The sequence below is a fragment of the Neolamprologus multifasciatus genome, chromosome 23, assembly GCF_963576455.1.
Source record: "Neolamprologus multifasciatus chromosome 23, fNeoMul1.2, whole genome shotgun sequence".
Classification (NCBI taxonomy): Eukaryota; Metazoa; Chordata; class Actinopteri; order Cichliformes; family Cichlidae; genus Neolamprologus; species Neolamprologus multifasciatus.
The window spans coordinates 26,590,661-26,606,839 of NC_140460.1; the positions used below are offsets into that span (position 1 = coordinate 26,590,661).

The 16,179-nt window shown below is 39.3% G+C and overlaps 1 protein-coding gene across 4 annotated transcripts in view; it reads right to left on the bottom strand.

Annotated features, from left to right (window-relative positions):
• Positions 1-13,812, bottom strand: part of LOC146491694 (NACHT, LRR and PYD domains-containing protein 3-like) — a 21,649-nt gene extending 7,837 nt beyond the window's left edge. For 2 of the 4 annotated variants that reach the window (XM_085152537.1, XM_085152540.1), the window contains exons 1-12: positions 11,107-13,811; positions 10,853-10,955; positions 7,526-7,636; positions 7,318-7,428; positions 5,576-5,654; positions 5,287-5,488; positions 2,897-4,688; positions 1,922-2,095; positions 1,638-1,805; positions 1,360-1,524; positions 517-690; positions 74-247 (exon numbers count right to left, since the gene is read on the bottom strand). In XM_085152537.1, coding sequence (XP_085008663.1) covers positions 74-247; positions 517-690; positions 1,360-1,524; positions 1,638-1,805; positions 1,922-2,095; positions 2,897-4,688; positions 5,287-5,488; positions 5,576-5,654; positions 7,318-7,428; positions 7,526-7,636; positions 10,853-10,955; positions 11,107-11,173 — 3,320 coding nt within the window. In that variant the 5' untranslated portion in view covers positions 11,174-13,811. Of the gene's footprint in view, positions 1-73; positions 248-516; positions 691-1,359; positions 1,525-1,637; positions 1,806-1,921; positions 2,096-2,896; positions 4,689-5,286; positions 5,489-5,575; positions 5,655-7,317; positions 7,429-7,525; positions 7,637-10,852; positions 10,956-11,106 lie in introns of all 4 variants that reach the window. The other 2 variants (XM_085152538.1, XM_085152539.1) reach the window with 2 other exon arrangements.
• Between the last annotated feature and the right edge of the window lie 2,367 nt (positions 13,813-16,179).

A 16,179-nucleotide genomic window follows, 5' to 3' on the forward strand; every position in this document is an offset into this window, starting at 1 on the left:
ATTAAAAGTAACAAATAACCAAAACCGACCTTATGTATAGAAAGTATTAAGAGTTTACAAGTTGAAATCTGACCTGAGAGTTTTCAGGATGCAGTACGGACTATGCAGTCCTGCAGACAAAAATGTCACTCCGGAATCCTGCAGATCATTGTTACTGAGGTCCAGATCTCTCAGACTTGAAGACTGGGAGCTAAGAATTGTTGAGATGTCATTGCAGCATTGCTCTGTGAGGTTGGTTTGAGTTAACCTAACAAATGAGATACAGGTCTTTAACATGTATACTTTAGAGCATTGTAGACTATGTTTTTAAAAAGGTCAATTTTATAGAAATTTGCAGTATCTATAATCAAATACAAACAAAAAGTTCTCTGTACCAGGTTAGCTGTTTTATTTATACTTATGAATAAGCATCTTATGAATAAGAAACATTTTACCAAAGGACAAAGCATTTGCAATTACATCTAATGTCACAGTTGCAGAATCAAGGTAGCCAAATACGTCTTAACTTGACCTCACCTTAGAGTTTGGAGTTGACAGTGTGGACTTCCAAGTCCCTCACAGAGCAGTTTTACTCCTGAGCTCTGCAGGTCATTGTCACTCAAGTCCAGCACTCTCAGACTAGACGCCTTTGTGCATAAAGCTGATGATAACCCTTGACAGCATTGCTCTGTGAGACCAGTTCGACTCAATCTGATAAAATAAAAAGATATATCTTAAAATGTTTTTAAACCAAACATTTATGGGATGTGATACAGTGACGTTGGGAACGTGTTTTGTGTAGGCCAAGAGAGTTTGATGGAAGTTGCCATCACACTGTCTCTATCATCACATCTCTTGAATAAAAAAAAAAGCCAATGGGATTTTTAAAAAGAGATTACTTTTAAAAGAGATTATTTTAAAAAAGAAATTACTTTTGGATGATTCTGCAAAATAAGTTCTGCAGGACATGTTTTGGAAATTTACATCTGTTTTTAAAGATAAATTTGATTATGTTGATTGTAATGTTGAACAAAATATGCAATTTTTAATGATCTCTGAAACATAAATTCCAAGTAATAAAATACAAATTTCAGGCTACAAATGAATAATATCAAGTTGTGTGACTTGAACATCATCAATAAGCTTCTGTAAATGAAGTAATGATGCTAATTATCCCCCAAAACTGGAAATGTCTGAATTGGGTACTTGCTAGCAAACACCTTCTCAGGGACACTTGAAATCTTTATAATTCTGTTGTAGAACACAAGTCTGAAGGTTAGCCACAGATTTTATTATAAGCATGTAACCAAAAATTAATTTTAAAAAACCTAATGACTTTGAGATCCAAACGTAAAAGTTTAACATAAGTCATAATCCAACCGGAGCATTTCCAGTCTGCAGTGCTGATTTCCCTGTTCAGAGAAGAGCATCACTCCTGAATCCTTCAGGTTGTTGTTGCTCAGGTCCAGCTCTCTCAGATTAGAGGAGGTGAGAATGAAAAACAGCGTATCATGACTTTTCTCTGACAGATTACAACCAATCAGCCTGTAGAAGAATATAAATCAGTGCACAATTTAAAAACAAAACACAACATACAGAATTATTTTAAATATCACACCACAGATTGTTAATTGATATGTAAAATAGGATATCCCAACCTGAGTGTTTCCAGTCTACAGTTTGGACCTTTTAGCCCAGCAGAGAGCTGCTTCAGTCCAGAGTCCTGCAGATTGTTGTAACTCAAGTCCAATTCTCTCAAATGAGAGGTCTCTAGAACTAATGACAGCTCTTGACAGCATTTCTCCGTGAGATTGTTTTGGTTCAACCTGGTAATAAGATGAATATAAACATGTTTCGTTTAGACATTTACCATTTCTGTTCAATTTTTAGCAGTTTCAGCAGAAACGACTGTGAAAATTTGCCCAAAATGTGTTGATCAAACCTTAGCTTTTCTAGGCTACACTGTGGATTTTTCAGTCCAGAAGACACCAACTTCAGTCCTGAGTCCTGCAGGTTGTTGTTTGTCAAATCAACATCTCTTAGAGTGGAAGACTGAGCGCTAAAAACCGAGGCCAAACCTTCACAGCATCTCTCTGTCAAATTACAGCCACTCAACCTACGTTTATTATTCATACAAAAGGGAGCAATGTTAATCACAACAAAAAAATCTACTGATATCTGCCAAAATGTATTATTATATGTTGGCCATGCATTAAATGCATGTTCATGTGGTCACCAACAAGAAACTACTGAAAGTAATTATGGTATTAAATTCAGGTTTTAAGTACCCAAGTAAACAGCTCTGTATTTTCAGTGTGTTATTTCAGATCCTGCGTAAATTGTATAAAAACTTTCCTTCTCATATAGAGGATGCATCTTTCATAGCTTTTATAATCACAGCTAGAACATTTAGAAAATAATGTATGCAGACCTAGTGCATTAAATAGCCCAAAAACGTTCCTAAAAATTACAGCAAAATTTAAGATACAGAAACTCTGGAACAAAGACTCAAAATCTCATGGTAATTAAAATGAGCATTTCTCCATAACAAAACAACCAGACTACTTAGAAAGAATCAGGAACATTGATCAATAATAGAGTTTTGCTGAAGCTGTAATTGTATCAACTGCCAGTATGTCATTAAACTCATCAGAAATAGTGAAAATATAGTTCAAGTTGAAGTTGTATGATTTCATATTTTTGTTTTACTTTCTTTCTGTATTTACACATCCCATGATTTCCTTTTTAAGCTTTTCTCTTTTAGCTTTCTCTTTGTTTAATCTATTTGTATTTTTTAAACATATACATGCATTGATTTCTAAGTAAATTATAATTTCCTGACTTACTTTATTTTCAGCAGATTAAGCTAAATGCAGTAGTTCTTTAGCAGTTGTTTCCCATTTTTCAGGAAACTTACAGAGATTTGTTGGAGGCTTTGACCACAGGCAGCAGCCTCAGAAGACCTTCATCAGAAGCACAGTATTTCTTCAGGTCGAACATGTCCAGGTCTTCTTCTGATGACAGTAAGATGAAGACCAGAGTTGACCACTGAGCAGGAGACAGTTTATCTGGGGAAAGGGTTCCTGAATTCAGGTACTGTTGGATCTCCTCAACCAGAGAATGGTCATTCAGCTCATTCAGACAGTGGAACAGGTTAATGCTTCTCTCTGGTGACAAACTCCTCCTGATCACACTCTTTATATACTCAATTGTTTCCTGCTTGGCAAGAGAGATATTTCCTTTCTGTGTCACCAACCCACCAAGAAGTGTGAGATTTGTTGGCAGGGAAAGACCCAGGAGGAAGCGGAGAAACAAGTCCAGGTGTCCATTGGGACTCTGTACAGCCATGTCCACAGCACTTTGGAAAAGGTATGATAGCTTAGATTTGTCCCTGAATAAATTTGACCACCAAGTTTCAGACTGAAACAGATTCACGCCAAGGTTTGTCAGAGTCAGAAAGACATAAAGAGCAGCTAGAAACTCCTGAACGCTGAGATGGACAAAGCAAAACACTTTCTCCTGGTGTAGCCCCCTCTCCTCTTTAAAGATCTGTGTGAACAATCCTGAGTACACTGAGGCCACTCTGAGATCAATGCCAGATTCTGTCAGGTCTGATTCATAGAAAATCAGGTGACCTTTCTGCAGCTGCTCATATGCTAGTTTTCCCAATGACAAAACCATTTCCCTGCTCCCTGGATTCCAGTGTGGATCCGCCTCAGCTCCAATGCAATACTTGATGCTCCACAGTTTTGCTTGAACGACCAGGAAGTAGATGTACATCTCAGTCAAGGTCTTGGGCAGCTCTCCTCCTGCTCTGGTTTTCAGCACATCCTCCAGAACTGTAGCAGTGATCCAGCAGAATACAGGGATGTGGCACATGATGTACAGGCTTCGCGAAGTCTTTATGTGAGAGATTATCCTGCTGGCTTGCTCCTCTTCTCCAAATTTCTTTCTGAAGTACTCCTCCTTCTGTAGGTCAGTGAACCCTCTGACCTCTGTCACCATGTCAACATATCCAGGTGGAATCTGATTGGCTGCTGCAGGTCGTGTAGTTATCCATAGCCGAGCAGAAGGAAGCAGGTTCCCACAGATGAGGTTTGTCAGCAGAACATCCACTGAAGTGGGCTGTCGAGCATCAGTCAGGATCTTATTGTTTTGGAAGTCCAGAGGAAGTCGACACTCATCCAGGCCATCAAAGATCAACACAACCTGTAATTCCTCAAAGCTGCAGAGTCCTGCTTCTTTGGCTTCAGTAAAGAAATGATGAAAAAGTTTCACCAAACTGAAATTTGTACCCTTCAGCAGGTTCAGCTCTCTGAAGGTGAATGTAAATGTGAACTGGATGTCCTGGTTAGCTTTGTCCTCAGCCCAGTCCAGAGTGAACTTCTGTGTCAAGACTGTTTTCCCAATGCCAGCCACTCCCTTTGTCAGCACTGTTCTACATGCCTGATCTTTACCTGATGAGGCTTTAAAGATGTCCTCACATGTGATCGTTCTTTCTGGTCTGGCCGGTTTCCTCACAGCGGTTTCAATCTGTCTGACCTCGTGTTCATTGCTGACCTCTCCTGTCCCTTCTTCTGTTATGTAGAGCTCTGTGTAGATGTCATTCAAAAAAGTTGGGTTTCGCGTTTTAGCTGTCCCCTCAAACAAGCACTGGAACTTCCTTTTTAAACTACATTTAAGTTTACGCTGACATACTGCAGGGGATTCTGCATAAACACACAAAAACAACATACAAATTTACCCTCACAAGTAAAGTTAGAAATAATGTTAAAGTTGAGGTTGCTGACAATTTTGAAAACTAAAACCACAGATACTTTTACAAAAGGTTGTTGTAGCTATGTGTGAAATATGAAGCCAATGCTGAAGCAGTATTCTTTCCAACAAAGAACAAACTTGCAATTAATCACTGAAAAACATGCAAAGACCTAAACTCTGCAACTTTTGCACTTTTTACTGTCTTCAGCTTTGAATCCTGTGTGACTGAGATCTTAGCCATGTACAAAAAAATAAAAATTACAGGATTATGGCCATAGTCACTGTCCCCATTGTTACCTGTGGTTTCATAACACCAAGATGGCCACAGTCAAAACATTTAGCTTGAAGCATTAGCAGTAAACTGACAATCAGTCAGTGATGATGAATGGGCTTCAAGTACATAATAAACTCGTTAATCTGTTATACCTGCATTAACTGCTCAATGTGAAGTTTAAAGGGCATCTTTATACTGTATATTTGTTTCCTTTTTCTCATCGTCTTCCTTCCTCACATACTATCCATTAAAATGCAGCTGTAAAATGTTCTTACTGCTCTGCAGAGAATCAGCCAGGTTCTCGTGGTTTATTCTTCTCAGGAAGTGCAGTGCGATGTTTTGAAATGCCTCTCTGCTGCTCCTCATGCCCTCATTCATATTGGTGTCCATTTCTCCATCTGAACACTTTGGTTTTAAAAGCCTTTGCATTCGCTTCAACTCGTCTTTCACAAAAGTGAAAATACTCTCCTCAAGCAACTGAAAAATTATATAAAAAGATGAAACATATACTTTGACTAAAAAACCAGCTGAGATTTTGCTAAGTGCACACTGAGACAAATTTACCTTAAATATTGAGTCTATGTCTGTTTGATGGTCCTCCACACATGAAGCACTATGAACCTCTGAGATGTCCTGATACATTCTGTGAATAAAAATGAAACACACTACACTAAAATAATTCTCTTTTTGATAAAGAATGACAATCTATTTTACTGGAAAATTGTTTTCCGGCATGTTGCCACTTCAAGATCATTCTCAACATGGTTCTCTTGTTGCACAAAATGAATCCAATAATTCATAAATAAAGTGCAGAAATTGGTAGAAAAACTGTGTAAATTATAAGTTATAAAATTAAAATTATTATTTAATAATTATTATTATTATAATAATTATTATTATAATTATTATTAAATTATATAAAATTTGTAATAAAAATGCAAAGTCGCAAAAAAGCCCCCCATTATTACTAACGTTTACATTGCGGGGTTCCACAGGCTCGATACTTGGTTCACTGCCATTTTAGGGTTTTATTGAATACGCAATGAAATGCCAGAGAACTGATCCTATGGATTGCAAAGATCTTCAATGTATTTTCAGTAAGTGCCACATGAAATATATACATATATGGCTACCAATGATATGGCAGCCATAATAATGATAAACATATATAACTAGCAAGCTACCTCAACTGTTTTGTTATTGATAAGGGGCCACCACAGCAGGTAGCTCCACATATTAAGTCTGGCAGATTGTGTGATTCTTGCTCTTCCTAAGGAAGCCTACAAGGGATTTCTCCCAGAGAAATGGTTGTTCTCCCAGAACTGAACAAGGCCTCTTTTGCTTTTTAGACGAATGGAGCCAACATGCATATGTATATAAATCATTATAAAAATTTAATTAATTACATTAAAATAAAATCTTCAATAAACAAACTTAAATCAATTGTCATTAGAGTCACACATCTCAAAGTAATCAACAATTAGTTAAGTACACTGAAGGAATGTTCTCAGGAACAATTCTATCAGAAAAAATGTATTACTAGGAAAATCAAACGTGAGCTGACAGCTCTGACAATATGCTGCTTTATTTGTTTCCTGCTCTTGAAAGCGAATATCTTTAAACTTGTGCTGTTCTCAGTATTTTTTAAATCTATATTAACATTGTCTTCTAATTCTGCATGAATAAAATAGCAAAATTAGAAAACTTAACAATACTTAATCTGTGCAGAAACCAATAGAAAAAGAGTCTAAATCACACATTTTAAACTATTTTTTTCCATTACTACGACTACTTTCTTTTATACTAATACCATAAGTACTAATTGGATCTAGAGAGCTCTATTGGTATCAGTCACACTGGCTTTAGATTTTCATGACATTAACTTTTTAATATGACAAATTTACAAAGAAAAGAATGGAGTGGGTAAATTACAATAAATAGATTAATTCATGAATGAATCTGTTGATCAAATAATGATATATGGTGCTTTTCTTATTGCGCACTCTTATCAAATGATTTAGTTTTCCAACAATTTTCAGTGTACACACAGTGTTTTAACGTGTACCAGTATTAGATTTATGACAGTTTTGTTTTAGGGTTTCAGTATGTTGCCACAAGTCATTTTGACGTGCAGTCTAGAGGAAACGTCCTGATAATAATAGAATGAATAAAGAATAATGAAATGAAAAAAATGTGTTAAAAGTTTAGACTGCAACATAAAATCATTACTACTTACATACTTTGCTCCTTAACAGACTTGATGTGACGTTAATAAACTGAGGTTATATAGTTACACGCTAACTCACTCTGTGCCAGAAGCCTGTTTTCTGTTAAAAGCAAGAGGTGGCTCCTTGGAGTGGTCACTCATGACCGAATCACAGCTGGATACAGGACAACCAGGCCTCACCTCCCCAGTCCTGGCAGAGAAACACCAGACAAAAGCATTATTGTTATTATATCTGCCAAAAAACAGTTTAATAAATGCAAGTGTAGCACATACTGCAGTGGACTAACTCTTTTCCAGAAGATTGTTGTCTGTTAAAAGCAAGAGGTGACTCCTTTGAATGATTGCTCTTGATCGAAACAGAGCTTGGTGCAGTTGATCTAGTCTGCTGCTGCTCCTGGCTTCAAAACAAGAGAGTTGTTAGTCTCACTAGTCATGTAGGAAAACCTGAACATATCTGAACAAGATTCCTATGTCTTGAGTCTACTATTGTTCGCGTTGCTGACACAACTGCAGCGCTGCATTTACTCATTCTCTCTTTTTCTTTTTTTTCTTTCTTGCCTGTCCCGTTTGGCTCTTTTGCCATCAGAATTATTGTCTAAAGGCGAAGAAAGATGCCCAACAGATTTACTTTACCAAATGGACCATCCCAGCCTTGCTGTAATGGTCTATTTGATTCACCTTTTATTGTTTATTTTATTTTATTTTCACTTGCTAAATACGGGACAGATTTGTCTGGGGAAAAGAAAGGGGGGAAAGAAAGAGGGACAGAAAAACAGCGGGGAAGAGGGATGGGGATAAAGGGCAAAAAATACATATATCAATCACCTGGATCACCTGTTGAGAAAGAAAAAAGAGAAAACAAGCAGAAGAAAAAAAAGAGCAACATAATAAACAACATCATGATGATCTATGGGAATATAACAGTAAATACTAAATATTAAACATTATTGTGCAGCACGTAAGATCGACAGCGCACAGTGTGCTTTGAGGTAGGAGCCAAAAAAGGGTGTAGTTTGTGTCTGTGAGCACCCGTTTGTACACCTGTGAGCATGAACGCACTTGTATTAAAAGGTTCCTTCATGTAATGATCTGCTAGAGGGTGTGGGGAGCCACAGCCCCGTCCTCCAGGGCATGAAGCAGGTATGGAGGAGATCAAAACTCCAGACATCCAGAGGCCCCCAGAACACAAGAGACCAAGGAAGACCAACAGAGGGGCAGCTGCGCCACTATCCCAGAAAGAGCTGAGGAGAGCCCCAGATGAGGGGTCACTCAGCAGCTGCGGAGCAGAAGCCAGGGGGGTTGCAGTGACGTGCCCGTGAGCTCCGCCGGCAGCCAACTGTGCCAGAGTGACCGAGCCCCAGGCCAAGAGGCCGAGGGCACCCCACCCCCGAAGTGGCCCGAGCGAGCCGCAGGCTCCAAGCCCCGACAAGCAACCACCAAGGAGTGAGCCGGTGCGTACCTGGACGCCCATCCCCGGACACAAAGAACCACCAACGCACCGATGTCTGAGGGCGTCTGACACTGGCAGAGGAAGTGGTGGGGGAGATAGGCCTCCATATCTTGGAGGGCCTGAGATGTCCCCAGAGAGGTGGCGTCTGATACCCAACCTGACATATGGACACAGACATACAGGCACACACAGATACAAACATCCATTCCCACCCTCATGCTCTCATATGTAATTACTCAACACTCACCCAACGTGGAGACAGACATAAAGAGACACTGTACACACAATCACACTCCCCAAGTGTATTCTATACCCCAGGTCTAGGTACCCTTGCCCCTGGAGGGGGAAACTGCACCCAGACCCAGGCAATGTTACCCTTTTCCCTGGGGTGGAGAGAAGCAGACTGCCCTGACTCGGCAGCAGCAGGGAGGCCCCACATTCCAGACCCCAATCGGACGGCCAACTCCTCCTCCTGGCCCCCTGCTCCAGCAGGCTGCAGAGAACGGGGGTGTGTGAAGACTCCAAACCTCCCTCCGCCCGCTCATATGTAGTGTTGATGCATGTGTGTTCTAAGATGCATTTAAAACCCAGGAGGGCATGGAGCTACCTGCCAGAGAGCAGCAGGTAAGCGCATAGCCCCTCCTGATAGCTCTCAATGTCTACATGTATTTAAAATTGAGAGGTGGGCAACGACGCCAGGGGTGAGGTGTACACCCTGATGGTCTTTTGGATTCCGTGTAGCTTGCCCACCCCCAAGATACTATATGTATGTGTTATGAGAGTGTGAGTAATGTGAATGTCTAAGTTGTGAGATAAAATTGAGGCACAGGCAGTCAGAAGGGGACAGAGGTGGGGGGATGCATCCCCTGCACCCTGGTGACACACCTTTACCCCAAGGCCCTGCATGTGTGGGTGATTGTGGTGGAGCGGGAAGAGGCAGCTGGAGATGGGGAGGGAAGGGAGGGGCAAGTGACCCCTCCATGGGGCCAGCTCCCCCACTGACCCCAGTAGGCACCCCCACACTCTGCAACCCGCCAGGGAAAGGGGGCCCAGGCCCATCCGGACCGGGGCCCAGTTCGGCAGTGCCGCCTGGCCCCACAGAGCCCGGGACAGCCCACCCGACCCCCACCACAGAGAAAACTGCACCCACCCTGTCATCCACTCATCTTCCAGACTACACAAGACAATAGACGCCCAGGCTGAGGTCTTCCTCCACCTCTCCTATATCTCCCCCTCCTGCAGAGTGAGTTCCTGAAGAGAGGAGACCTCCTGCAAGATCCAGCCTCCCCCACCAGTTGAAGAGCCCCCCAGGTGGCTCGATGCACTGGTGGCACCCTGCGCCAGGGCTGGGCCCTGGGCAGTGAAAACCATATGGGCTATATTCTTTTCTGTAGTGACATTATCTAAGCTGCCCAACAAACACACTAAAGGGACTTCGATAAGTCTTCACATATCTTGCGCGGTGGACAGAACCAAAGAGCGTGGATATAATTGTCCGGTGAATTGGTTTGGCAGTGTGAGCAGTTGTTGGTAGACGTAAAGCCCATCTTGAACATCCAATGACCTGTATAGTGCACTCTATGTAGTATTTTGTATTGAATTAATTGAAGACTGGGATTTCTAATTAAATGAAAGGTTTTTAAGCAAATCTGAGACCAGAAGTTTTGCTCAAAGTTAACTGATAAATCCGCTTCCCATTTTGCAATAGGAAGTGATATTGATTCATCCATTTTAGAAAGCATTGTGTATATTTTGGAAAGTAATTTTGGGGTTTTAAGAGTAAGAAATTGAACCACACTTGGTGGTGTTTGTAGTTCAACTTGACCCGGTTTAAATTTCTTTTTTACTATGGATTTAATTTACTCATTCTCGGTCATTCACAGCTCACTGACAATAGTGCTGGCAAATTATTCAGCAGGATCAAGTTATGGGGGATACAGATAAATGACAGCCTCTTAATACGTCAGTACTGGTTGAAAAGGGCTGAGCGGCATCTGCACATCAGGCACTGTAGCAGATCGTCTTCACTGTGTCTATATGCCTAAATACATTGAGTTGGTGCCATGTGATTGGTTAATAAGATACAAGTTAATAAGCAGCTTAACAGGTGTACCTAAGCCAGTGGCCAGTGAGTGTGTAAGTGTCAGAAACACAAGTAACTTACCTCTGAGCTTCAGTGGGCCCACAAAGTTCCCCCGGTGTAGTGTTTTTAGAGGGAAGGATCCCATCATTTTTCCCTTCTACAAGATCCATGGTGGAGCTCATATCTTTATACAAAATACACCCAACTTACAAATCAGCTGAGACTAAAGATTGCTTTCTAGAACACGTCAAGGATATTGTTAAATTCAACACATATTTTGAAAGTGTTGTCAGAGCTTCCAATATTAATTATATTTCCTCAAAAGAAGCAAATACCTTTTAAATTCTTATCCATCAAATCATCAGTATTTTCTTTGATGCCTGTAAAGGAGAAACAGAACATGGAGTTTGTTGTTTATTATTAGTTTATTATTAAGACCCTGCATATATTGGACTTGCACATATGTTTTCCACACTCACTGAAATGGCAGCACAGATTACTTTTTATGAATGATGACCCCCACCCCCTCTTCTGATCTCTATTTTAATTTTAGTTAGTTTAATCTTAGTTAGCTCACAATAAATGGATTCTAATTTATTGTTAGATTATTTTCTTGCTCGGTGTTAAGCTCTTAATATATTCACACTTATGTAGTGCTACTGGCCACTCAAAGTGTCCATAAGTTTTACAACACTTACCAGTTCCTCATGACTATTTATTCTACACCAAAGTGTTTCTATCTATATTAGAAATACTGAGTAGCAAAAATGTGTTTTACTTTATTATTACTCCCCAAAACTAATTACAACTAAATGTGAAATTAAGCCTGAATAGTTTGTATTAAGGATACTTTGTCTTGTGGGGCACCTTGTCTTGACTGAGGTACATCAAAGTGAACACAAGCTCATTAATAATTACCTTAGTATTGTCGCATTTATGATATGTACGATTTATACAAATCGAAAGTGTGTGTTACAAACTGTTTATGCTGTAAAAAGTAATTTGGATTAACGTTTGTGACAGGCTGCTTATACATGTGATGTTTTTAAATGCTTTTTACTTATAATTCTTGTACTAATGTCCAGGGCTGCAGCTATAGATTATTCTATCGATTAATTGAGTAATCAGATAAGAATGACTTTTGTCTTATTAATGAGCAATATTAAATAAACAAAAGGGAAAAAAACACAGGTCTTTCAATATCAACTGCTCATTTCCATTTTAAAATTGCAATATTTAAAATCTCTAACAACAACAATAACAACTAAACCCTTTAATTTTATGTACATGCCTTATTAAAATCTATTTTTGTAGTTCTTTCCAGTTCTTTTTCTGCATATTTTAGTAGAACTTCTGGAGGCTTACTGCAGATTTGTGTAAAACAAGCGGAAGTGGAGGAAGACTCTGGCTCCAGAGTGTTTTTAGTCGCAAATGTAGGCAACGGCGCGCTACAGAGCCGTGTGTTAAACGAAGCATCGAAGCAAAGAATTTGTGTCGAGTTTTTTGGCTGTACTGTCTCCAACAGGGTCAGGAGATGCCGCACTTCACTTGTTCTGACCTAAATGCATTTTAAAGAGAGAAAATAAGATTTTACAGTACCTTTTCATGGTGACAGTAACGCTCCAAGTTCACTGAGAAAATCCACTATTGAAAGAAGTGCACAAATCCCACTATCACGCCCAGGCGTGAGTCACACCTGGGCGTGTGACAAAGGTAAAATAAACGTAACGCTCCCTGGGCTTTTTCCTTGCAGGCAGTCAGTGCCTCTGCTCTGATTCGGAAGCATTATAAAGCCATAACTAGTAACCATAGGTGTTAAAAATAAAGACATAACATTTTGCGTAAGCTTTAGTTATACCAGTACGTTTCCATAAAGCTGCAAATCTGAAGAGGAAGTGTGCCTGAAGTCGCAGCTCAGGGCAAACAAACACACATCACAGGCTGAGGATGAATCACAAAGATAAACTTGGACCTCAATGAAGCTTTCAAGTTTCACTCTGACTGGAGAAAAAACTGTCACATGATGAACAAATAAAACCTTTAGTGATGTTAAAATGGAATTCTTTCCATAAAACAGGGGCCTCTGCACACTTCTTCACTCTGCACTGCTTCTTTTGAGAAGCCTGATTCCTGGCTTTTCTCTTCTGCATTTTGCTTAGTGAATAAAAATAACAGCCTATATTTGGCAATCCTGCCTCTGCACTCAGAGAAACTTCCTCTTTCTTAGTTTTTCCCCCCTCAAACTGCAGTCGTTTGCTCAACACTTTGTACAGTTTTTGCTTCTCTTTTCTCACCTTTCTAAGAGCTGCAAGTGATGAGTTCACTGTAAATTCATTTAACTGCTTGCATTTTAGCCTTAGCAGGATTTTTCCAAGGCAACTTTATAATACATGAGGTTTCATGTGAGTAATTAACTTAATGGAGAAGCAAATCAGTACAACAGGTACCAACAAGACTGGAGAATAGAAGGATGTTTGTGTTCACAGGATTTTTACCATGGGAACGGGTAATTAGGGTTAATTCAGTCTTGGATTTAAGATCCTCCTTATGACTGCAAAACCTGTTTGAACATCATCACATAAGCTTTGCTGATTGTCAGAGTAATTTTAGTAAACTCACTTCATTCTGCCTGGCAGCTTCATATTTAACATCATTTGTCCGATATATCCAGTCTCCCTCCTCTGCACATGTTCACACCATGTCAGCTCTGCCTCTATACCTTTGTCTCTAAACCACCTCAACGTAAGTGTCCCTGTGATGTACTCATTTCTAGCTTATGTGGCAAATAAGAATGCTAAATGTAATGTGTACTTATTATTATGTACTCTCAGTTGTATCTAATGTCATTCTTATGGACTAGATTTCTTAAGGAGACTCCTGGGCAAAACATTTCCCATCCAGTAATCCATGGTACCAAGTCCCCCACACCATTACACCATGAGCAACCTGAAATGCTGATACAAAGCAGGATGGATCCATGCTTTCACATTTAAACCAAATTCAGACCTACCATCCAAATGTTGCATCAGAAATGGAGACCATCAGACCTTCTGTTGTCCAATTTCCTGCTCATATAATATAGTATAATATTATTGTGAAAAGATTTTACCTTATTACCTTTATGTTTAAGCTTATTTAAATTGCACAGTAATGCCTGTACATAGCGTGTCAGCAAATTCTTTAGCTGCAACAAAGTGATCACATGAGGAAGTTGCTCAAGTTTAGATAACACCCACATGTATTGTTCTAACCCACTACAAGATCGTTAATCAACTTGTCCATCTTCATCTTGCAAGGTTGCATCCTGTGCAGCCTCGTATGCAAGCAGCAGATAAGAAGTTGTTTTTTCCTAACTTGTACTCCACCCATGAGTGTTACGTGAGAGGGCAGTATATAATAAACTCTGAGTGAATGCGCTTTTCCTACACAGGATTCGCCCATGTACATGAATTAACTCTGGGCCCGTAATTCTTTGCTTTCCTGAGGTTTTTCTCCTTACAATTATATATAATAATCATATATAATACAGGAGTGATACCCGATGTGGTCTTCTGCTGCTGTTGCTTCAAGGTTTAACATGTTTTTTGCTCAGAGATGCTCTTCTGCATACCTTTGTTGCAACAAGTACATATTTGAGTTACTTTTTGCTTTCATCAGCTTAAAACAGCCTGACTAGTCTCCTCTGACCTCTGACATCAGCAAGGCGTTTTCACCCAGAGAACCACCGCTCACTGGACATTTTCTCTTTCTCCAAATCCTAGAGATGGAAAATCCCAGCAGATTAATAATTTCTGAAATACTCAAACCAACAACCAAGCCACATTCAAAGTCAATTAAACCCCCCATTCCTAATTCACAGAGTTCAGGTAAAGGCTGTTACCTGTAAATACACAGATCTTTATGTGTTTTACAAGTGTAACTGAGTGCAAGTATATATTGCACACAAAGATGTAATGTTCTGGCATGCTGAATAATGTCATTAACCAAATTAAGTCTCATTTTATGCTGCTTTGGATTCTGCTGTGGGCTTTTCCCAGACCAGAGGGGAATTTAAATCAGATTTATTTTGGAGTGAATGAGCTTTAACTCCAAATAGGATCTCCAGGTCAAAACATTTGTAAATTTATAGTGATCGTGATTTTAGCTCAGTGGTATTTAGATCTCTGAGAGTCGACGCCACCTCGTGGATGAACTTTTACAGACTTATTTGTTTTCTTTTCAATATTTAGCCACTAGATGGGGATGTAGGGCTCCAAATGGCACAGTCGTTTACAGGTTATTTGTGACACCGAGTCTGTTTAACTACACTGTTCAGAATCAAAGAGTCCTAGACTGCTGGTGTCTCTGGTTTATTTTCAATGCACTCGCTAAACTGTTAGGCCACAGGGCTTTGATGGTCAAATTGAGGTTTGTACTGTAAACCTAGAAGCTTCCATGCTCTCTATATTTGTTTTTACAACAACGAAATTGTTTATTTTAGGTAGTACTTAGTTGAATTTGCAGGAAAGTACAGGGCACATAAGATGTGAGATGAGGAAATATTGCTTATTTTTCCATAAATTTACCATGAAATAACCCTGTACTTAAAATTACTTAACCATTTAATTATGGTTATTATTATTTATTTATTTTTATGTTATTATTTTGTTGTTTCCTGTACAAAAGTTGTTACACGAAATTACATGTAATTACAGGCTACTTGTGCCTTAGTCACGGGTTTCGCAGGCGACTCCATAATATGGCTCCCATTCCAGAAAGTACAGAGTGCTTACAGTGTACTTGTTTCATTGTTTCTTGCAAAAACCTGACTTGTTGCCTACAAAATGCATGTAAGTACAGGGTACTTGCACCTTACTTGCAAGTCATGTTATAAAGTGTTACTATTTCTTATTATAATGAATGAATTATAAGAAACTATTTGTCTGTATTATCCATTACCTGCTTATTAGGTACACATAGCTAAGACATGGTTGCCTTCATGGAGGTTATGAAAAAAGGTCTAAAAAGTGATGGTTTTGTTTTGGGGGGTTTTCTGTTGTTGGTGCACAAAAACATTTTATTAAGAATTTTTCATTCACAAACATTTAAATATATATACAAAGCCCCCCCCCCCCCCACACACACACACACACACACACACACTTTGTTGGGCCAACTTTTGTTTTTTTCTATTCGACTATTTTAGAGAAATACAATGCTTAACATTTTTTTTACTACCTGCCATAAAATATAAACAAACAAAAAATATTTTAGATATCTGTTTTGTTTTAAATTCAAACTAACTTTGTTATTTGCTTAAAAAATAACAAACTGAATTTATGATTTTATACCCAAATTTGAGCCAGCAGACTGGACTTCTCTGAGAAGTAAGAAATTAGTCAAGCACAACATTTCACCACTAAAACTAA